General features: G+C 39.6%; 1 protein-coding gene across 1 annotated transcript in view; it reads left to right on the top strand.

The window, feature by feature from the left end:
• Positions 1 to 22,859, top strand: part of gtpbp2b (GTP binding protein 2b) — a 42,972-nt gene that overhangs the window by 17,222 nt on the left and 2,891 nt on the right. The window contains exons 3-9 of the mRNA XM_085355517.1: positions 6,737 to 6,921; positions 8,639 to 8,750; positions 8,969 to 9,166; positions 10,309 to 10,483; positions 13,256 to 13,475; positions 16,446 to 16,581; positions 22,630 to 22,688. Of these exons, the coding sequence (XP_085211643.1) occupies positions 6,737 to 6,921; positions 8,639 to 8,750; positions 8,969 to 9,166; positions 10,309 to 10,483; positions 13,256 to 13,475; positions 16,446 to 16,581; positions 22,630 to 22,688 (1,085 nt within the window). The remainder of the gene's footprint in view (positions 1 to 6,736; positions 6,922 to 8,638; positions 8,751 to 8,968; positions 9,167 to 10,308; positions 10,484 to 13,255; positions 13,476 to 16,445; positions 16,582 to 22,629; positions 22,689 to 22,859) is intronic.

Here is a 22,859-nt window from a genome sequence, read left to right as displayed (position 1 = left end):
TTTTGAAGGAGTAGGCTTTCAAAAAACGTACGGAAAAATAAAATATAATAATAATAAAGATTAGAAGAACAATACTGTGAATGCTTTTCAAGCATTCACACTAATAATAAAGATTAGAAGAACAATACTGTGAATGCTTTTCAAGCATTCACACTAATAACTAGAAAGTGCATTTTCTGAAGAAACTGCAGTGTGAATGCTTGAATCTGAATGTATGGACTGAAATGAATTAATTGCTGAATTTTGAGTTAAAAATTTTGAATGAGATAAAAAAAAAAAAAACAACCTGAATTTAACCTGAAAACAAAAGTGCTGAACTGCTAAAAGCTGAAGGTTACACAGAAGAAGAAGTTGGAAAAAAGCTGAAAATGTTTTAATTGTAAATTAGAAAAACCTAAGAAATGAGAAAAGAACATTTAGAGTCAGAAAACATCTGAAAGAATATTAAAAGGTCATATTCTTTGAATCACTGAATGACTAAAATGTGATCCCTCCACTTGGATCCACACAGTTTAAAAAGTTTAAATGTCTGAGCTTTGAAAGACAAGATGTTGGAAAGAGAACAACGATGGCGACGTTTTGAGGGTAAAATGATGGCTGTAACACTGTGGACACAGCAGCAGTTGAAAGAGAAGTGTTTAAGATGAATCTTGGCAGAGTGAGAGAGAGAGCTCGTTAAGCAGGCAGGTGTGAGCCTGGTTGCTATAGTGACTGCACCCAATGGCTCCATACACACGACACAGACATGCACCTCACTTTTGCTGCTTAAAATGAACAGAAAAGTCAGGCCGAAACAAATCGTTCCCATATGAAAAGTACAAGTCGTATTGACGAAATTCTTTCACCGTGAGCGACAGCAATGTCTAGTCTACTGAATTCTCAGTTTTCATGCCTGTGGAGTTTATTATATGGACGTGGTGACAGTGGAAAGACACCATGCTCTTCTGATTTTCAAAAGAACCTTCTGAGCCATTTTAACATTAGAGTCTATGGAAGAGTTGGAGGGAGGAGGCTGTGCATTGGTGACATTTATGAAAGAACCATAACACCTAGGACAATAGTAAACACATTGGATGAAAGAGGACAGCGATGGCTACGTTTTGAGGGTAAAATGGTGGCTGTAGAGCAAACGCTGCGGACACAGCAGCAGTTTTAAAAAAGATTTTAAGATTAATTTTTTTGCTCCTCTCACTCTAGCAGTTGAGCTCTCTCACTCTAGCCCCAACATTCCGTCCCATACACACCCATTATAAACTCTGAAACGGGTGAAAAAACATCATGAAACTTAAACTGGAACTGAAGAAAAAGTATAATAGATATTGAAAAGATAAATACAAGTTGAATAGTTGAATGTCTTGTCTTCGTTTTAAAGTTTGAATGGTGGCTCTATGTCAATGTATGTGGAAGTAGTAAGAGTTTAAAAATGAGTAAGTTGAATGAGGATTTGAAGGGTCTCCCCATTGAAATACATTATAAATTTTTGTTGAATAAAGTTGAATAAAATTAAAAATATAAATGTTAAAAATATGAAAAATAGAAGCAGTGTTGTCCAAAAGAATAGGAATCTAACGGTGTTTGAATGGTTTTTCTAAGTTGAACGGTTTTGAAGGAGTAGGATTACAAAAAACGTACGGAATAGATAAAATATAATAATAACTAGAAAGTGCATTTTCTGAAGAAACTGCAGTGTGAATGCTTGAATCTGAATGTATGCACTGAAATGAATTAATTACTGAATTTTGAGTTAAAAATATTGAATGAGATAAAAAAAAAAACCCGAATTTAACCTGAAAACAAAAGTGCTGAACTGCTAAAAGCTGAAGGTTACACAGAAGAAGTTGGAAAAAAGCTGAAAATGTTTTAATTGTAAATTAGAAAAACCTAAGAAATGAGAAAAGAACATTTAGAGTCAGAAAACATCTGAATGAATATTAAAAGGTCATATTCTTTGAATCACTGAATGACTCAAATGTGATCCCTCCACTTTGATCCACACAGTTTAAAAAATTTAAAAGTGTGAGCTTTAAAAGACACGGTGTTGGAAAGAGAACAACGATGGCGACGTTTTGAGGGTAAAATGATGGCTAAGTTGAATGAGAATTTGAAGGGTCTCCCCATTGAAATACATGGGAAATTTTTGTTGAATAAAGTTGAATAAAATTAAAAATATAAATGTTAAAAATGAGAAAAATAGAAGCAGTCATGTCCAAAATAATAGGAATCTAACGATGTTTGAATGGTTTTTCTAAGTTGAACGGTTTTGAAGGAGTAGGCTTTCAAAAAACGTACGGAATAAGAAAATATAATAATAAAGATTAGAAGAACAATACTGTGAATGCTTTTCAAGCATTCACACTAATAATAAAGATTAGAAGAACAATACTGTGAATGCTTTTCAAGCATTCACACTAATAAAGATTAGAAGAACAATACTGTGAATGCTTTTCAAGCATTCACACTAATTAAACTTTATTGTCATTGCACATGTCACAGGTACAGGGCAACGAAATGCAGTTTGCATCCATCCAGAAGTGTTTTAGTGATATAGATATATTACAATATATATTAGCAATGATATAGATATGTGAGTATATTACAGAAATGGGTCTATTACGGTATGTAATATGTACACGGTATGAAGTATGTTATGAATATGCTATAACTATAAGTATGTACAGGCTATGAACAGGATATAAATATGAAAAAAAAAACTATACAGAAATATGAGATATACAGCTATACAGAAATGTGAACTATGCAAGTTGTAAACACTTGTAGAATTAAAAATTATCGTATGATTATTTACACAGAACTATGCAGTAGTGCAGTTAAGACGCTATATAAAGTGCTAGTGGTTGTGAGTGGTGGTTCAGTCCATGTTATTATTGTGTGTTTGAGGGTACAGTTGTCCATTGTGTGTGTATGTAGGTGGTTGTGGGTGTGTGTATGTCCAGTCCGTGTGTTAACGTGGGTCAGATGTCAGGAGGCAGAGTTCAGGAGTCTGACAGCTGTGGGGAAGAAGCCGTTCCGGTACCTAGTGGTCTTAGTCCGGAGGCTCCTGTAGCGCCTCCCAGAGGGCAGGAGGGTGAAGAGTCCATGTGATGGGTGACTGGGGTCTTTGATGATTTTCCCAGCCCTTTTCAGACACCGCTTCCTGTAGATGTCTTTTATGGCAGGAAGTGGTGCTCCGGCGATGCGCTGGGCAGTTTTCACGACCCTCTGCAACGCCTTCCGGTCCGAGGCAGAGCAATTCCTGTACCAGACTGTTATACAGTTGGTCAGGATGCTCTCGATGGTGCAGCGATAGAAGTTCACCAGGATGTCTGAGGACAGGTGGTTCTTCCTCAGAGTCCTCAAGAAGAAGAGGCCCTGGTGAGCCTTCTTGACCAGCTTGGAGTAGTTGGTCGTCCAGATGAGATCCTCGGAGATGTGGACTGCCAGGAACTTGAAGCTGCTCACACGCTCCACGGCCGTCCCCTTAATGTGGATGGGTGGATGTGGGTCAGCTATTATGATGTGATGAACTTCTTTTCATTTGTAAGCTGTTAAAGTTTTTTAACCCTCAGCCATAAAAGGTCTTGCCATCACCTGCTGGGCGATGAGCAAGCAGATGGCGTGAACACAAAAGGTTGTGAACGCGATAACTCATGAACGAAGGGATTTAGCTTCAGTTTGATGTCTGCTAAAAGTCTCGAATGAGTTTGAATCTCAGTAGCCTTGACCTCAAGGTCAGATGTCAAGTTTTTAGAAAATCTTGTGAATGTGATAACTCAAGAGAAAGTCCAACTTATTACCACCAGCAGCAACTGTGTGACAGAGAGCATGTTTGGCTACAAATAAAAAAAAATAAAAAAAATAAGAGTCAATTGGTGCTACTAAAAACAGCTATCTGAGAAAGGATTAAATAATTGTGGAAAAGACTAGGAAAATTATGTTGCATATCTTAGATTGATTAGTTAGTTCGTGCACATAAATGGACAAATATTGGGTGATTCCATATTTTTAACCATTTTATGAATAATTAATTCAGCAGTGGGCTAATAAAATGCTTAACATACTAGGAAGGTATTGATAACTACACTAAAAATGTGGTCATCAAAACTGTCACCCAGTGGTGAGGTTGTTGTTAAATGCTGTATATTCTTATTATAGGTATTTTCTTTAGGTTCCTAAAATATCTTCAAAGTTTTGAAATAAACTTCGTGAACCAGCAGGAAGGAACCCGAATTTTGTCTGATTTTAGCCTAATGGCATAAAGGCATCCTTCTTCCTAAGCTCCTTACAGTTCCTAAAATTGATTACTGCCCACTTAAAAACATCAGATTTTTTATCTCTGTCATCTGTTTATGGGCTGGATAGCTGTGCTGAATTAGACCGTCACATGTATTCAGGGTAACTCTGCTCTCATCTGTGAAAACTGCAGTCTGCCAGTGGTGGATCTGCTAATTCTGGTATTCTATGGCATTTTCTATGGCAAATGCCAGTTGGATTCCACTGTGCTGGGCAGGGCCCACTAGAGCAGTGGTTCTCAAAATTTTCACAATGAGTACCACCTCGTCAGTCCAATAATCGACGATGGGCAAAATATCCGCGCATGCGCAGACTTTTTGATGGGCAGAGCAATGTAGTCATGCACGGACTGACATGGACAAACTAATTTCCCCCCAAAAAATTAGGGCTGTCACGATTAACGTGATTAAAATTTTTAACACGCTCAACCAATCTGGACAGCAGAATGAAAAACCTTTGAACGAACTGCCTGAAGTGTGTTGACAGAGACATTTCAGGGATTTTGACTCAGTTTGCGCTCCAGATGGGTTAATTGTTAATCGCGTTAGTCATGATGACGGCACATTAAAGCTGACAGCACTAAAAAAAATTAAGTATAAACTCGCCAATTTGGGATTTCTTTGGCTTTTAACTGGATGAAAGAGGTAAACCTAAGGATGTAATCAAAGCAGTGTGCTGCTTGTACAGACGTGTTATGCGCGCATAACTTGCATGAGCAGGTACGTGTCCACCATCTGGCTGAGTATGCTAGGCTATCACCAGCTTCTGCAGCTCCATCAACAAGCATTTGGGCACACTCTGAGGAGGGTGCATTTGCTCGCAGATGAAAGAGTTAAAACAGTGTTAGCTCCATCATTATTAGCAAACTTACTCATGGGCAAACAAATAAATAAATCGCTCTTATAAAAACGATCGCTGATGGGCTCAGCCTATTGTCGATAGTAGATATATTCGTCCAATCGCCCAACCCTAGTATGAACCCTACTTCCAGGTCCAAATTGGTCTGCGTTTATTAAGGCTGTTGTGTTTTTAACATGTTTTATTGCTTTGGATCTTGTTCTCTTTAATATGAACAAGCCCCTAAAAAAGGCTGTGATCACTGTCGGCCTTTCTCCGTTTTTATTACCACTGTTCATTTTAAAGCTCAGTTTTTAAAACCTTATGACATAACTACAGCCCAGCCCATGCAGCAGTAAAACTAACCTCATATTGTGGATGGATAATCTCAGTTGTTCTCCTGACTAAAGTTTGGTTTGTTTACAGCATCCTGCCATGCAGTTGTATTGGTCCCTAACCATGGGGAACCCTCACATTAACTTTTATTGAATGGAAAAAGATTAGCGTTCATCCTCCAACTTCACTGTGTTTATATTATGCTAACCATCACATAGCACATCATTATATGCACGCTAGCCCAGCTTTAGTACCTTACAAACGTCATTGCTGTTTAGTTTTCTGACTTCATTTATGTCGGAAGTGATAGCACAGCTGTACGTTTTAATTTTTCAGAAATCCCTCAGTCAGAACATGGTATATTATTTAATCTTAAAAATTTGTGGGGCAGACTTCCCACATACCACTAGAGGGAGGGTGATATTAAAGTCCTGTTATTAGTATATGTGAGGGGGCAAACTCCTCAAGATGGGTGGTGACCATGGTGGCCATTTAGAAGTCGGCCATCTTGGATACAACTTTTGTTTTTTCAATAGGAAGAGGGCCATGTGACACATCAAACTTATTGGTAATGTCACAAGAAAAACAATGGTGTGCTTGGTTTCAACGTAACTTGAACAGGACTTTAATATCACCAACCATTCCCATGTTATTACGGTGTATCCATATAAATGGCCCACCCTGTAGTCTGTTTCTGAGTGTTTGGTCAGAGACATTAACAACAACCCTTATGTAGGTTTTCACTTTCAGTAGTATCAATGTTTGTACAAGTAATGTCTATATGTTGATTCATGGTTTTCTTTGGGGGGGTATCTGCTATAAAAAGACATGGCCAGGAAAATCTCCTTCATATTTTTCTGTGTTTAATCATCAGTTACTTTGACACAATGGCATCTGCTGTGATGCTGATGAGGTCTCAGAAGTGTTAGCTTTATTTATATACCTAGATTTACACTATTTCTCTATTGCAGAAAAAGTGTCACATAGTTTGGAATTAAATATTTGTAATTTACAAGGTTTCGAGGGTGCTTTCGACGGTACGTATCCAAGATAAATGACCATAAGTATATGTTTCTGACAGAGTCAAAATTAAATTGAATATAATCAGGACTTTCTGAATCAGAATTAAAGAATTAAATCCTTCAGTTTTGAAAATCTTGGATTTAGTGTAGCTGACTTTTTTTATTTTACCTCAGAACTCCTATGCAAGCAGTGCTCTAGTTAAACTGTGGCCATTTACTACCTGTATCATTATGTATTTTCTATACTGTAGTTGAAGCTGGTCAACCCCACACAGTACCGCTTTGAGCATCTGGCCACACAGCTGAAGTGGCGACTGCAGGAGGGCCGTGGCGAAGCTGTCTACCAGATAGGAGTAGAAGACAATGGTCTGCTAGTCGGCCTGACTGAGGCTGACATGAAGGCCTCACTCAACACTTTAAAGAAGATGGCAGAGAAGTAGGTCATCTTGTACAATTTATTTGCTGACATTAAGACGTCACCAAAGAATATATATAAGTGTCTTCACTCTGGTGTCACTCATTAGTTTTGGACTCCACAATGTTAGTGTCATGCTGGTTCTTTTGCAGCCAGAAATTACTATGTTTGGAGGACAGGGTGGCATGCTAAGTATCTGTTAAGCTTAGCAAGCTTGGTTAGCAAGCTTCATTCATAATATGGATCAGTGTAACATGTAGATTACTGACCCTGATTTTCTGGGGAAACATCGAACCATTCCCAGGCCATCTGTTGGATGTAATCTCTCCAGTAGGTCCTGGGTCTATGCTGGACATGCCTAGCCTGAAAACTATCCAGGAGGCGACAGTCTCAGCTGGCTCCTTTCAATGTGAAGTAGTATCGGCCTATCTGAGCCCCTCCTGAATAACTGAACTGTTAACAAAAACATCAGGACTAGATTAACAAATTTATTTATCAGCAACAGTGCTTCATCTGGTGACATGACTTGACATGACATAAAAGTTTGGAAGGAGCCACCCAACTCCATCAATATATGTCAAACCATGAGCTCCATGAATCCGTACAGTCTGGCTTCAGAACACACCACAGGACTGAGACTACTCTTATCAAAATAGCTAATGACATCATGACAGATGATTTTGGCCACATCAGTATCCTCAAGTTCCCAGATCTTTCTGCAGCTTTTGGCACTTGTTCTCACACCATCCAGCTTTCACATATATCCAGATATCTTGTCCTCACTGGTACTGTAATCTCCTGCTTTCAGTCCTACCTCTCCAACCCAACACAGTTTGTCAGATGGTCTCTGCCTGTGTTGTTACATACAATGTTATCTCAGCACCAAACCCTCCACCCAGTTCCCCCCGCAATTGCTTGTCAAATGTCTGCATTGCTTCAGAACATGGATGTCATCTAACCTACTTCAGCATCAATAGTAATAAAACTGATCTCTTGGTTCTGGCCCCCAAAGCCCTACTGTGGAAAACTGGTGTTCCACTCATTGTCGCAGACAGACGCCTCCTCTCACTTTCCCCAGAAGTTCACAACCAGGGTGTTGTTTTGGACTCTGCACTTTAAGTCCAGGCTTATATCCAATCTGCCACAATCTCTCTCAACTTTGGCCATCACTCACTGACTCAGATAACTTCATCCATTAAGGCTTTGTCACCACCTGGCTGGATTACTGCAGTCGGGCCCTGTTCAGAATGTCCAGCAACCCCCTGGGCAGGCATTGTCCAAAACTCAGCACTTTCTAACACACACTAAGCTCTGAAATTAGAGAAGGTTCAGTATATCAGTATTGATTATTAAATATGTAATGCGACATATCCCATCGCAATCTTACTTAAAGTACTAAATACCCAACTCTATGCTGTACTCACCATTAGCAGTCTTGCTAATCTTGAATGTTCTAATGTTTGTTTGTTTATTTAATTGTTTTTTGATAGTAATGTAAAGCACTTTTAATTTTTGTAGTTAACTTTCCACACATGACACAGAATGCCTAATTACATTTTCTTAGGTACATAAATCTACAATCATTAGGCAGGTTTCCAGTCACTGTTTGAAATAAATTGAAACTGGGAGAAGCCGTCTAAGAAAAATTATTACTGCTTTGCTCAGTAAATTGATTGGGATCAGTGTAAACTAAATGAAAATTGAATTATAAAACTTAAGTCTTTTTCTTTCATTTCAGAGTCGGGGCTGACATCACTCTCCTCCGAGAGAGGGAGGTTGACTACGACTCAGACAGAAACACGCGCAAAATTGCAGAAGTCCTTGTTCGAAAAGTTCCTGATGATCAGCAGGTAAGAGTCTGTCTGTTACACATGGTAGAGGAAAAAGAGTCCAGTTGAATCTGGCAAAACAATAGTGGTGTCACAGCAATACTCTAATAAGGATCACAGCATTGCCCATTTAGGCTTTAACTATTGAGAGCACCAAGGGTTCTTTTTTTAAACAGTGCTGTTTAATGGTTATGAAAATATGATCCCATTTTCTGTCTTGCTGTTTTGGTCTGCAACAGTTCCTGGATCTGCGGGTGGCAGTGCTAGGCAATGTGGACTCTGGGAAGTCAACCTTGCTGGGTGTCCTGACACAAGGCGAGTTGGACAATGGACGAGGCCGTGCACGGCTCAACCTTTTCAGACATTTGCATGAGATCCAGACCGGACGCACCTCCAGTATCAGCTTTGAGATCTTGGGCTTCAACAGCAAAGGAGAGGTAATCCCTTTGCCACTTAGGATATTAGCAATATTCAGAAGTTTACATTCACTATGGACATGAATTCATGCTACCTTGAGGCTTTTAGTGATTTCTTTGAACTGTGCTTTTTCCAGGGTGGAATGATTGTACAGTATACATCTTTAATGACTTTATAAACAACAAATTTAAATCTTTTAACAAGTGGTGTAGAGGGTTCTAGTGTCTTTTAACTTGATATAAATTTCTTGTCACATTTTTGGAGCATGCTTTTGGAATGGATAAAGCAGGCCAACATTAAGCTTCAAGGAATGGTCTTTGCCACACCCTCAACACAAAAATATAAATTTGTGGACTATGCTTAAAAGCCAAATTGATTTCAAGAAAATCACTTCAAATACTCTAAAATTCTAGAGAGTGGTCTAATATTCAGCCAGAAGTAGGCCAGGATCTTTTTAATTGCTGCCAGAAGCATCTGGTCAATGTGGGACATTTAACTTTTGTTTGCTCTGTTTTTTGAAACAGCTTTGTAACTTTATTTAAAGTTCAGTTTGAAATTTTGCATAATGCTCTTCTTTTACCATTGCTAAATTATTTAGATATGTTAAGGACTGTATTCTGTTATCTTTTGTTTATTAGTAGGTTCTAAAATATATTTTGCCTTCACAATCTCTAATGAAATCCTGAAAAAATAATAATAATAAAGATTTATGGTGTATAACAATTTCACCTTTAGAAGCCCAAAATTACCATCATGCCCATGACGAGTGTATGGAAACTTTTCATTACAACTATATATCAGATATTGACTAATTTATTTCATGGGTCATATTTCTGCTTTGTAGATTGGCCTCTCACCATAGTGTTAAATGCAGTGTGTCAGACACAGTGAAGAACTACAGCATTTGAAATTTGGCAAGTATATTTTTAATGTGCTGCCTAATTGATTCTCTACCTGACTCTTAAAAATCAGTCAGGTAGAGAAAAAACACTTTGTGGTTGTTGTTGCCATTGCTGCACACCACAACTCAGGGTATTAGCATATTTATATTTGTAAACAATCCCTGACAATAAACAATCAAACTGTAAAAACAAAACAAAAGACGTGTTTTATTTCAATTCTGTCCTTTGGTGCAGCCTGTCTTGTATGTTACCTGTAAAAGGTTGTGAACTACAGTGAGTCCAGGACAGCTGAGGAGATCTGCGAAAGTTCTTCCAAGATGATCACCTTCATCGACCTTGCAGGACACCACAAGTATTTAAAGACCACCATCTTCGGCCTCACAAGTTATTGCCCTGACTTTGCCATGCTGGTGGTGAGCGCTAACACTGGTATTGGTAAGTAGCCTGTATTTTGTTTTTTGTGTTTTTTTAATATCTAAAACCTGTGGGTAAGCCACAGATTTACATATCCAGTCAATTGAGAACATGCAAACTCCAGAAAAAATGGCCCAGGAATACCAAGAACCTTAACAACTGCATCACTATGTCCAAAAGATAAAAATTCTATGTGTAAATTTTGTAGGAATATTGTTTCTAGTTGGACGTGATTGTAGCAGGGTTCTTTTGCTCTTCCAGTGCCTTAACGCAAACTGATACAGTGGGGCAAAAAAGTATTTAGTCAGCCACCGATTGTGCAAGTTCCCCCACCTAAAATGATGACAGAGGTCAGTAATTTGCACCAGAGGTACACTTCAACTGTGAGAGACAGAATGTGAAAAAAAATCCATGAATCCACATGGTAGGATTTGTAAAGAATTTATTCGTAATTCAGGGTGGAAAATAAGTATTTGGTCAATAACAAAAATACAACTCAATACTTTGTAACATAACCTTTGTTGGCAATAACAGAGGTCAAACGTTTACTATAGGTCTTTACCAGGTTTGCACACACAGTAGCTGGTATTTTGGCCCATTCCTCCATGCAGATCTTCTCGAGAGCAGTGATGTTTTGGGGCTGTCGCCGAGCAACACGGACTTTCAACTCCCGCCACAGATTTTCTATGGGGTTGAGGTCTGGAGACTGGCTAGGCCACTCCAGGACTTTCAAATGCTTCTTACGGAGCCACTCCTTTGCTGCCCGGGTGGTGTGTTTTGGATCATTGTCATGTTGGAAGACCCAGCCTCGTTTCATCTTCAAAGTTCTCACTGATGGAAGGAGGTTTTGGCTCAAAATCTCACGATACATGGCCCCATTCATTCTGTCCTTAACACGGATCAGTCGTCCTGTCCCCTTGGCAGAAAAACAGCCCCATAGCATGATGTTTCCACCCCCATGCTTCACAGTAGGTATGGTGTTCTTGGGATGCAACTCAGTATTCTTCTTCCTCCAAACACGACGAGTTGAGTTTATACCAAAAAGTTCTACTTTGGTTTCATCTGACCACATGACATTCTCCCAATCCTCTGCTGTATCATCCATGTGCTCTCTGGCAAACTTCAGACGGGCCTGGACATGCACTGGCTTCAGCAGCGGAACACGTCTGGCACTGCGGGATTTGATTCCCTGCCGTTGTAGTGTGTTACTGATGGTGACCTTTGTTACTTTGGTCCCAGCTCTCTGCAGGTCATTCACCAGGTCCCCCCGTGTGGTTCTGGGATCTTTGCTCACCGTTCTCATGATCATTTTGACCCCACGGGATGAGATCTTGCGTGGAGCCCCAGATCGAGGGAGATTATCAGTGGTCTTGTATGTCTTCCATTTTCTGATGATTGCTCCCACAGTTGATTTTTTCACACCAAGCTGCTTGCCTATTGTAGATTCACTCTTCCCAGTCTGGTGCAGGTCTACAATACTTTTCCTGGTGTCCTTCGAAAGCTCTTTGGTCTTGGCCATGGCGGAGTTTGGAGTCTGACTGTTTGAGGCTGTGGACAGGTGTCTTTTATACAGATGATGAGTTCAAACAGGTGCCATTCATACAGGTAACGAGTGGGGGACAGAAAAGCTTCTTACAGAAGACGTTACAGGTCTGTGAGAGCCAGAGATTTTCCTTGTTTGAGGTGACCAAATACTTATTTTCCACCCTGATTTACGAATAAATTCTTTACAAATCCTACCATGTGGATTCATGGATTTTTTTTTTCACATTCTGTCTCTCACAGTTGAAGTGTACCTCTGGTGCAAATTACTGACCTCTGTCATCATTTTAAGTGGGGGAACTTGCACAATCGGTGGCTGACTAAATACTTTTTTGCCCCACTGTACGTTATGAACAGAGCAGGTTTCTCTTTGATTGTGTAGGGTTTCATTTGATGAAGACATTATCTAGGAGTTAGTTGGATAAAAGAGGTGTCATGACGTGGTATAAAAGATACAAGAAACAAATGAGATGTGTTGTCTGTCCAAACACACTTGTATTCTACCTGTCGGGATCACTTGGAACCCCGGGCGAGCAGATACTAAAAAGTACCTGGTAACAGGAACTAATGGAAAACCCTATAAAAACTGGCAAACCGTGCCGACTTGCTCTGAGTAGGTACTAATGGAAAAAGGGCTTTGAATTTTGTTTTTATAATTATTCTTTACTTGCTTTCAGACCATTATGCGACCATCTGCAGCTGCAGCTGAAAGAATAAAAACTAAAACTGTCTTATGCAAATTTAAACATTAGTCAAACAGAATACTCATCTACACCTCATCAGATTCTTCCGTGACTTAATGATAGAGGCATTGACAAGTCTGTTAACACACCCAGCATTTTTACAAGCTTTCCTTCATGTGTCAAATAGGCTACACTTTAGTGATAAAGCACCTCTTTTCTGGTCTTACTAACCTATAGCATTTAAGACACAGAGTGATTTTAACAATAATCGACTATACAGTAATTTTTTTCCTCTCCACTTCTAATCCTGGTTACCAGTGTTTGGGTAAGTGAATCCAGATAACTGACAGATACTCTAGGTATGTTTAACTCACTTCATAGTACAGAGTCCAGGCCTCTGACTACTTTCTAGGCACAAATAATTTGAATATTTAAAAATTAAATAGAATTGTTCTCACTTGGATCCAACTGCCTTGTAACGTTTAGATTTCCTATGCACATAAGATGCGAAACATCACAAGACAAGTGTTCTGGGTAATTGAGTATTTTATTTGTTTCCTTCATCCAGCTGGTACAACTAGGGAACACCTGGGCTTGGCCATGGCGCTGAAAGTTCCTATCTTCATTGTAGTCAGTAAAGTGGACCTGTGTTCCCGAGGCACTGTGGAGCGAACAGTCAGACAACTAGAGCGAGTTCTGAAGCAGCCAGGCTGCAACAAGGTGCCCATGGTGGTGTTGAACCCTGACGATGCTGTGAGTGCAGCACAGCAGTTCACCCAGTCCACATGGTGAGTAAAAATACTCAATACTTATCAGCTACTGTGTATGGCGGGGAATAGCTTAATTGTACAGTGTATACAGCAGTATAAACAAAATTCACTAATATATAGATAAAGCAGTATATAGTGCTGCAGAAATGATAAGTGAAGGTCATGGAAATACTGCTACGATACACAAAGCACAAAATAGCTGTTCTATAATGGATGATAACATTTTCGGAAAACTTGTTTAAAGTCGAATTCATAAATCGCATTGCATTTTGGGTAATCACCACAATGTTGTTGTTCATGCACATCCAAAGCAAAGACTGACACCAACAGGTAATACGGAGGAAAATAAACTAATGAACACTAATATTAATATTGCACTGTAATAGTGACCTTGCATGGTCTACCTACAGTGGGATGCAAAAGTTTGGCCAACCTTGTTAATAGTCATTATTTTCCTGTATAAATCGTTGGTTGTTACAATAATAAATGTCAGTTAAATATATCATATAGGAGACACACACAGTTAGGGCTGGGCGATATGGCCTAAAATCCATATCGCGATATAATTTGAAGCACGTGCGGTAACGATATATATCGCGATATATTCTTTTCTTCTGTATAACATATTTTCCACACTATAAGGCACACTTAAAATCCTTTAATTTTCTCAAAAATTGAGTGTGTCTCATGTATGAATTCTGGTTGTGCTTACTGACCTCGAACCGATTTTGGCGTGCAGAAATCTGTTAAAAAATGTTTTGATGGATTGTCAGAGCATTACGGCTGCCGTAGTAAGGAGCTTCGCGGAGTAATCCGGGTCCAAAACTCCGTCTGCTTCAGGTCCCAAAGTCAAACGAACACTGAGAGAAAGGAGAATCATTTCTCCTCTTATCCGTTCGTACGGATTTCCAGCACCCGTACGAACCCTGAAAATCATCAGCGTTGCTGCTTTAGCAGGTGTAACAATTAAGTTTAACATCCAGGCATCCACGAAAACAGAATTTATTAAATTTAACGGAGTTAGAAGTTAACAGGAAGTTAGCTCGCTAGTTTCCACCTAAACATGACATACCATGTTCTGACTGAGAGATTTTTGAAACTAATTAAAACGTACAGCTCTGCTACCACTTCCAACATAAATGAAGACAGAAAACTAAACAGCAGTGGCGTTTGTAGGGTTACTAAAGTTGGACTACCTGGTATATAATGTTGTGCTACATGATTGCTAGCGACACAGCTATGTTAGCATAACATTAGCACAGTGAAGCTGGAGGATGAACGCCAACTTTTTTCCACTCGATAAATTTATTTATTTAGTTTATTTTATCACTACCTGTCATTTATTGCAGATTACTTGTATTTGCTTAATTGTTTACTAAATGTTTGAGGTGTGAAAGAAACTGCAAAGTATGGGTGTGTGTGGTTGAAGGATGTGTTCGTGCATGTGCGTGCGCGAGAAGGGGGAGGCGCGAACAGTTTTCTTGTAAAACAAAGGGGGGCCTAGCAAAAAAAGTTTGGGAACCACTGGTTTAGGGGAAGGATAAAGAAAGCTGTCTCAGAGATTTAAGCTGTCTGTTTCCACAGTTAGGAACATATTGAGAAAATGGAAGACCACAGGCTCTGTTCAAGTTAAGGCTCAAAGTGGCAAGAAAGTGACCAAGAAAAATCTCGGATAGACAGAAGTGATGAATGGTGAACAGTCAGAGTCAACCCACAGACCAGCACCAAAGACCTACAACATTATCTTGCAGCAGATGGAGTCACCGTGCATCGTTCAACCATTCGACGCACTTTACGCAAGGAGATGCTGTATGCGAGAGTGATGCAGAGGAAGCCTTTTCTCCGCCCACAGCACAAACAGAGCCGCTTGAGGTTTGCTAAAGCACATTTGGACAAGCCAGCTTCATTCTGGAATAAGGTGCTGTGGACTGATGAAACTAAAATTGAGTTATTTGGGCATAACAAGGGGCGTTATGCATGGAGGAAAACGAACACAGCATTCCAAGAAAAACACCTGCTACCTACAGTAAAATATGGTGGTGGTTCCATCATGCTGTGGGGCTGTGTGGCCAGTGCAGGGACTGGGAATCTTGTCAAAGTTGAGGGACACATGGATTCCAGTCAGTATCAGCAGATTCTGGAGACCAATGTCCAGGAATCAGTGACAAAGCTGAAGCTGCGCCGGGATCTTTCAACGACCTGAAACACTGCTCAAAATCCACTAAGGCATTCATGCAGAGGAACCAGTACAACGTTCTGGAACGGCCATCTCAGTCCCCAGACCTGAATATTATTGAAAATCTGTGGTGTGAGTTAAAGAGAGCTGTCTATGTTTGGAAGCTATTAAACCTGAATGAACTAGAAATGTTTTATAAAGAGGAATGGTCGAAAATAACTTCAACCACAATCCAGACTTTCATTGGAACCTACAGGAAGCGTTTAGAGGCTGTAATTTCTCAAATATCACTGTGTGTGTCTGCTATATGATATGTTCAACTGACATTTTTTATTATAACAACCAACGATTTACACAGGAAAATAATGACTATGTAGTAGTTGCACTAAACTGTATTGTAAATCTTAAAAGTAAAAGTCATTCATACATGAAATACTTTTATGTCTTTTGTTGTGGCTCAGTATTTGATTACAGCACTTTGTGTTCTGTTGCAGGAGCAGGAGCTTGTAGTTACTTTGTTCTCCATTGATACTGGTCAGAGATTTCCACAACAACTTTTATGTGTCTGAGGTGTAACATTGTGTGTAGTATCTGTATTATCCCATTATCAACTTGTATTTCTATTAAGAACGGTTTTGTGTTGGTGAATTCACAATCTATTCATGATCATGAATTCACTTATCTGTATGTCCACAGTGGAAAAATATTACACTTAATGATGTACTTAATTGAATTTTCACTTCACTGTGTGTGTGTGTGTGTGTGTGTGTGTGTGTGTGTGTGTGTGTGTTTGGCTGGATGCACATTTGCAGCATTACACCCATCTTCACCCTTTCCAGTGTGTCTGGTGAGAATCTGGACCTCCTGAAGGTTTTTTTGAACATCCTTCCTCCACTGAGCAACAGCAAGGAGCAGGAAGAGCTGATGCAGCAGCTCACTGAGTTTCAGGTATCCAAACCCACGTACACACATGTGCTTTTTTTTCCATCACTTCTTTTTTTTTTCATTTTTTATTTTTTTATAAACAATCATATATCTATGTCTATACATACACATTTATATACCTAAATAAGTATATTCAGAGGAGGGGGAGAGGGGGAAAAAAAAAACCCCAAAGCAAACAAGTATTTAACTGTAGCTACACCAAATAGTGCCATTACTGGGTCTGGGGGGAGCTGTTTTTTAAAAATATCAGACAAAGTTTTAAATATTTTAGACCAATAGGTAGCGATATTAGGACATGTCCAAAACATATGTGACAATGAGGCAGAATTCTGGCCACATCGATCACATCTTGAGTCAGCCCCTGGAAACATCCTTGAAACCTTCAATTTAGACAGATGGAGCCTATGCAGGACCTTAAATTGTAGTAGTCCGTGCCTGCAGCAGACAGAAGTGGAGTGAACCAGTTCTTGTGCCTTAGTCCATTGATCTTTAGTGATGTTAGTAGCCAGTTCTTCACTCCAAGCATTTCTCAAGTGGTCCAATGTAGTTGTACTGTCTATTTGCAAAAGTTGGTTGTAGATCCTAAAAATGGCTCCTTTCTTTAGCCGGTTCATTAGGAACAGATCATCTGAAACTAGCTTTTGTGGTTCATTGGGAAAGGATGGAAACGTTTCTTTAATAAAATGACGTATTTGTAAATACTTGAAAAAATCTCTGTTTTCTATGGAAAATTTTTGCTGAAGTTGTTGAAACGAAGGAAAAAGATTATCAATAAACAGATCCTTGATTGTGTGTATCCCTTTGGAAGTCCATAGCTGGAATGTTAATCCTGAGAGCAATGTGTATGCTTGATTATGAATTAATGGTGTAAAGATTGAACATTGACGCCAATGAAAATGCTTTCTAATTTGAGACCAAATTTTTAGTGAGTCAGACACTACTGGATTTTTACATTTATGCTTACCCAGATCTGAGTTTGAATGAACCAAAGATTTAAGAGTATTAGAGAAAAAAGTCATACTTTCCATCCGTTCCCAATCAGGTCTATGTTCCCCGCCCCAGAATGACATACAACGTATATTACAGGCCCAATAATAAAACTGAAAACAAGGCAACCCCATTCCTCCTGTAATCTTGGATCTTTGGAGAAATATCTTTTTTATTCTGGGTGTCTTCTTGTTCCAGATAAACTGAGAGATTAACTGGTCTATTTTCTTAAAAAAAGTTTTTGTGATCAATATTGGGATACATCGAAACAAAAATAAAAATTTGGGTAAAGTGCTCGTCCTAATGATATTTACTCGGCCAGCAAGCGAGATGGGCAGTTTAGACAGTCTTTCCAAGTTCTGTTCAGTTTGATGGTATAAATTAATAAAATTATGTTTGAAAAGGCCAGAGAATTCACGGGTTACAGTTATTCCAAGATATTTGAGATTGTAAAAGGAAATGAGATCAATGTAGCGCTATCTAATTTTTCTAAAGAACTAATCGGAAACAATATGCTTTTTGTTAAGTTGATTTTGTATCCAGAAATTTTCCCAAATTCAGTTAGAACTGTCATAATTTTTGGCAATGATTTAGTAGGGTCAGTGATATATAGCAACATTTTTCCATCACTTCTGGTGACATAGCCCTGACTTAAATTAATTTCCTTGAGATTTACTTTATCCTCAGTATAACTCTACCCAGTACTTCATTATTGAACATGCATCGGTTAAACCCAATAGTCATTGGTTTTAACCGATGCATGACACTAGAGATGGACCGATCCGATATTACGTATCGGTATCGGTCCAATACTGACCTAAATTACTGGATCGGATATCGGAGAGAAATAAAAAATTTAATCCGATCCATTAAATATCACAAAAGCACCTCACAAAACTTGTGACACGGCGTAACTCGGCTCATAGCCTTAGCACGTCGAGCAGTATGCGTCACGTGATAGAGCGGCTGTGGCGTGCGAGACCTCTCAGTGGTCTGGTTGAGTATTTGGAGCCTCACTACCAAACCGGCATTTCATCTCCGAGAAAGTGATCCCAGAGAGAAGTAAAGCAAGTTCATAAGTTCATCTCTGAATGTTTGTAAAGCATTCCCACGTTAAGCTTAACAACCGATATATGGAGCGACTGCCTCTCTCTCCCCCTCCCTCTCCTGTCACTACTTCAATCATGAAATTGATCAATAATCGGCTGATCGGCTTTTCTGTCACGACTCCGTCTCTCTTGTTTCTTTATCGCCCACTTTGCGCAAGAAAGAGGCTAAACAACAGCAGCAGGTTTAAGCTTGATAAGCTGTTCTTAGAATTTATTTAATATTACACCAGGATCCTTTTCTGCGTAGCTGATGGCTGGTAACTGTGCAGGGGTGGGTCTAGCAAAGTTTTCCCAGGGGGGCAGGTAGGGCATTAACAGGAAAAGGAGGGCACAATGAAATGCTTTTCTGTCTTATTCTCATTTAAAATGTCTAGCTTTTAATAAATAACTATCTGAATCATACACCCAAAGTTTTAATGTGATGTAAAATGTATAGAAGTCCATTACTGTATATAGTAACTATTAAGTCTAATATACCCTAGTAAGCCAAAGTACTTTTTCCTTTGGGAAGGTTCCATCTGTGCAGTCTGCAAATTTGTTGAAGAAAGATGTTGAATCTATTTAATTATTCTTGAAAAAGGTTAGGTTGCTTAATATTTCCGCTAAGTACTCTTTAAAATACCAGAATAGGGAGGATGACACCATCCTCCCTATTCTGGTATTTTTAGGTTTAAGTTTATTTATTACACGGCGTGCTGCGGGGAAAAGCCTGTTCTAACGTTTGAGTCTAAGGTTTATTTTTTAGCACCTGGCGGCTCTTTTTTGCTTCTCATCTGTAAACACTCTGCACACTCTTTAACGGGATTCAGTTTATTTTGAAAAGTCTCAACAGGATCTTGAACTTTATTGTGAAAGGTTTATGTGCAAAACAAACAAGCGGATGGTGGAGCTACGCCATGGTTTTAACCTCGTTGTTGCTAACGACAACGCGTAAAAACAGTTGCTTGTCCATCTGTGGTGTGGTTATATTAAACATAAGAGAAAGAGAGAACTTTATGAAATTGATATAGCCACTACAATGACCATCAAAATCATGAAAATATTGCCATAAACAGTTTATTTTGCGACACCACGAAACAAACGATAGCATAATAGGAAACGATAGACATTTTTATATTGTTATATCAAACAGCCCTAGTACCCGAAACTTTATTAATTTTAACCTAACCTTAACCTAACTCTAACTTTTCTTTAACTTTAATTTTACTTTATTGCCTTCACGCCACAGTTTAGCTGCCTGGGGACCATATGAGGGGAATTGAGATACCTCTCACAACTTAACCTCCTATAACCGTACACCAAACCAAGTTTGAACTTAAATGTAATTATTTCCCTTACAGATATTTTGACATTTGAAATATTTATTTCCTTATATACGTGTGTATATAAAGAAGTTGAGTTCCCACAGTACCAAAACAGATATGTCTCCCCACAACATCAGTTCAATAACTAGAGATCATTTGGATGATATGAACATGATTTACTGTGACAGATAAACTAATGTATTTGGCGATTAGACTCTGATGGACCATCATGGCAGAAAAGATTCTCAGGCGTGACAAGAGTTAGGATAAGACCTCTCCCAGTCTAGATGGTTGTGGTGAGGAAGATGGAGCTCTGATCGGGTTACACGAATGAGAACCTGAAAGAGGGAATGACAGAGCACTGAGATTTAAACCACACAGAGTGGCTGATTGGCTTTAAAGAAGGCGGGCAAGAAGATGATTGGATTAGTGTAATGATGACAGTACTGAGTTTCACAGCATGGGAAAGTGGCAGTGGAGTAACGAACAGGCTAGCAGCCAAACACTCAGGAAAGCAAGCAGATGAATTATTACATTACTGCAGCTGCACTCGCAGTCTTACTACCACTCTTCATTGTGCAGCATCTGTTTACCACAGTGTAAGTAGAGGCCAGGGGTCGGCAACCTCTTTAGTCCTTGTAGTGCGGCTCCGTGTGGTTTGGGCAAACAAATTAGAAGTATTTAGCTGAAGTGTAATTTATTTATGTTAGTTCTTTTTTAATTGGAAGATTATTGTGATATTGAAATATAAAAATACAATTATATTCTATTATTTTTTCATCGCTCAAAATAAGCGTCACACTCGCGGAAGCCGGTGTACCCGCCAAAACGCCGCGCATTTATCGAGACTTTCAACCCCAGGTAGGCCAATTATAGATCCACATTATGTCAGCAGCTCCACCGTGAACTATGTTAAAAACAAACACCGCTCACGCCTCACAGAGGACAGCTTACAGTCCTGCGTAAAGATGAAAGTGACTTCGTACAGCCCCGATTTGCAGACGCTGTGCGCAGAGGTTCAGCAGCAGAAGTCCCATTGTAAACATATCACAGCAGACCCGGCGATGTTTGCATGAACATGCTTTTCAGCATCTCTTTATTGACCACTTTTCACACACGGTTGCTGACGCATACAGCCGGCTGTAGCTTTTCAGCTCACAGCCCGACATATACCAACAACAACACAACAGCATAGATAGCGCAGACGTTAAGGCGGTGAGGCGTGATCGTGGGTGCCGCTCAGGTGCGTCGGCCTCTCCTGCAGCGGCGCTGCAGACCACACCCCGCCACACACATTAACCAGGAAAAATACATATTTAGGCAGAATTTTGCAAATATCTATTTTTCCTCTTTTAGCAGCATAGTGCTTTTTTAAAAATCAGGTCAAGGCTCCAAAAGCCCAAAGGCGATATAAGGGTGGCGGCTCACAGCAGTTTTTGTTCACTACTTGGATCATTTTCGTTCAGCTGGGTGTCTTTCCTTTTGTTATATTTCTTTAAGAGTTCAAAATGTGTTAATTACATAAATAAAATGTAATTTTCTCTGTAGCACTTCATGGATTTCATAAGCAACACACCTTAGTTGTTCACACAAAGCATAAAGGTAAAAAACAATACAGTGTTATCTTCATTTCAGATGTCAAAAAGTATTTGCGGCTCCCAGTGTTTTCTTTTGCGTGGAAACCAGGTCCAAATGGCTCTTTGGGTCTTAAAGGTTGCTGACCCCTGGCACAGGGTAAAGAATGTGTTAGGTAGTAACTGTGGTGGGCCCAGAACACGCAGACACCAGGGGTTTCACAGTGACAGTGTTGTGTTTACAGTGACTGTGTTTTATTCACAGTGACAGAGAGAGAAAACACAAACACAGTTCGGGGGTGTGCAGGAAAACTGGCAGGGCACTCGACCGGTCTATGGGAGGAGAACAGAATTAGAGACTGAACACAAAAGGCAAGGATGAAAATAAGTTAGGAGGAGAGTTGGTGAGCTTACTTGGCACAAACTGAGTTACAGACTCGGAAAGAAGTTTAACTGGAACAAAGGCTGAGGCAGGTGGAGTGTGTGGGCTGCTCGCGGTGCAACCCATCTCCTTAATGTCAAATAACTTAATGGCTTTTTATCATTATTATTATTGTTATTATTATTATTAACATTATTGTTTTGTTTACTCTTATTGTTGTCTTGCTGCTAAACAAATTTCCCCTTTGGGGAATAAGTAATTAAGAATTTGAATGTAATTGAATTGGTAGGCAAGGTGATTCCCAGTTCAGACCGATTAAACAGTCTTCAGAGGCACAGACAGGCAGTCGGGGAGCGAGGCAGGCTGGTGGAAGGAAAATAAGATCTTAAAACACTCGGCAGGTCGTAGATGCCAATCTAGAGAGCGAACTCGCACGTTACTACTTGTGGAAGAGGCAATACTCTTACACCAGATGTCAGCTCCCTATAAAAGCTCCGGCCTGATTTGCCACAGGTGTGCTGGTGATCCTGCGAATCACCGCCCTGCCTACCCTGCGCCGAAAAAGGAAAAAGAAAACAAAAACACACCACACACACACACCAGCCCCTAATAGAATGTGGTAGAGACGTGTGTGTGACTTGCATGCTGGAGTGTGGAAAGCACAGACTGACATTTAATCGTTTCTGTGTTTGAAGGTTGATGAGATCTACTCAGTTCCTGACGTTGGGACTGTGGTTGGAGGAACTCTGTACAGGTGAGATAGCACTGTCTGCTTTAATATGTTGTCAATATTATTTTACATTTTATTCTTGAAACAGTGGGAACCCCAAATATTCATAGAGATATATATAACACATGACTTTTATAAGAATAGAATCTTTGATAATATATCGCAGCTTTTCATTTTACGGGTCCTTGGTTGGAC

Source organism: Diplotaxodon limnothrissa, linkage group LG6 (assembly GCF_057381915.1).
Source record: "Diplotaxodon limnothrissa isolate DT_005_m linkage group LG6, D_limnothrissa_male_GT1.1, whole genome shotgun sequence".
Lineage (NCBI taxonomy): Eukaryota > Metazoa > Chordata > Actinopteri > Cichliformes > Cichlidae > Diplotaxodon > Diplotaxodon limnothrissa.
The sequence above is the reverse complement of the archived record's forward strand: the minus strand, read 5'-3'. Positions and strand labels throughout refer to the sequence as shown.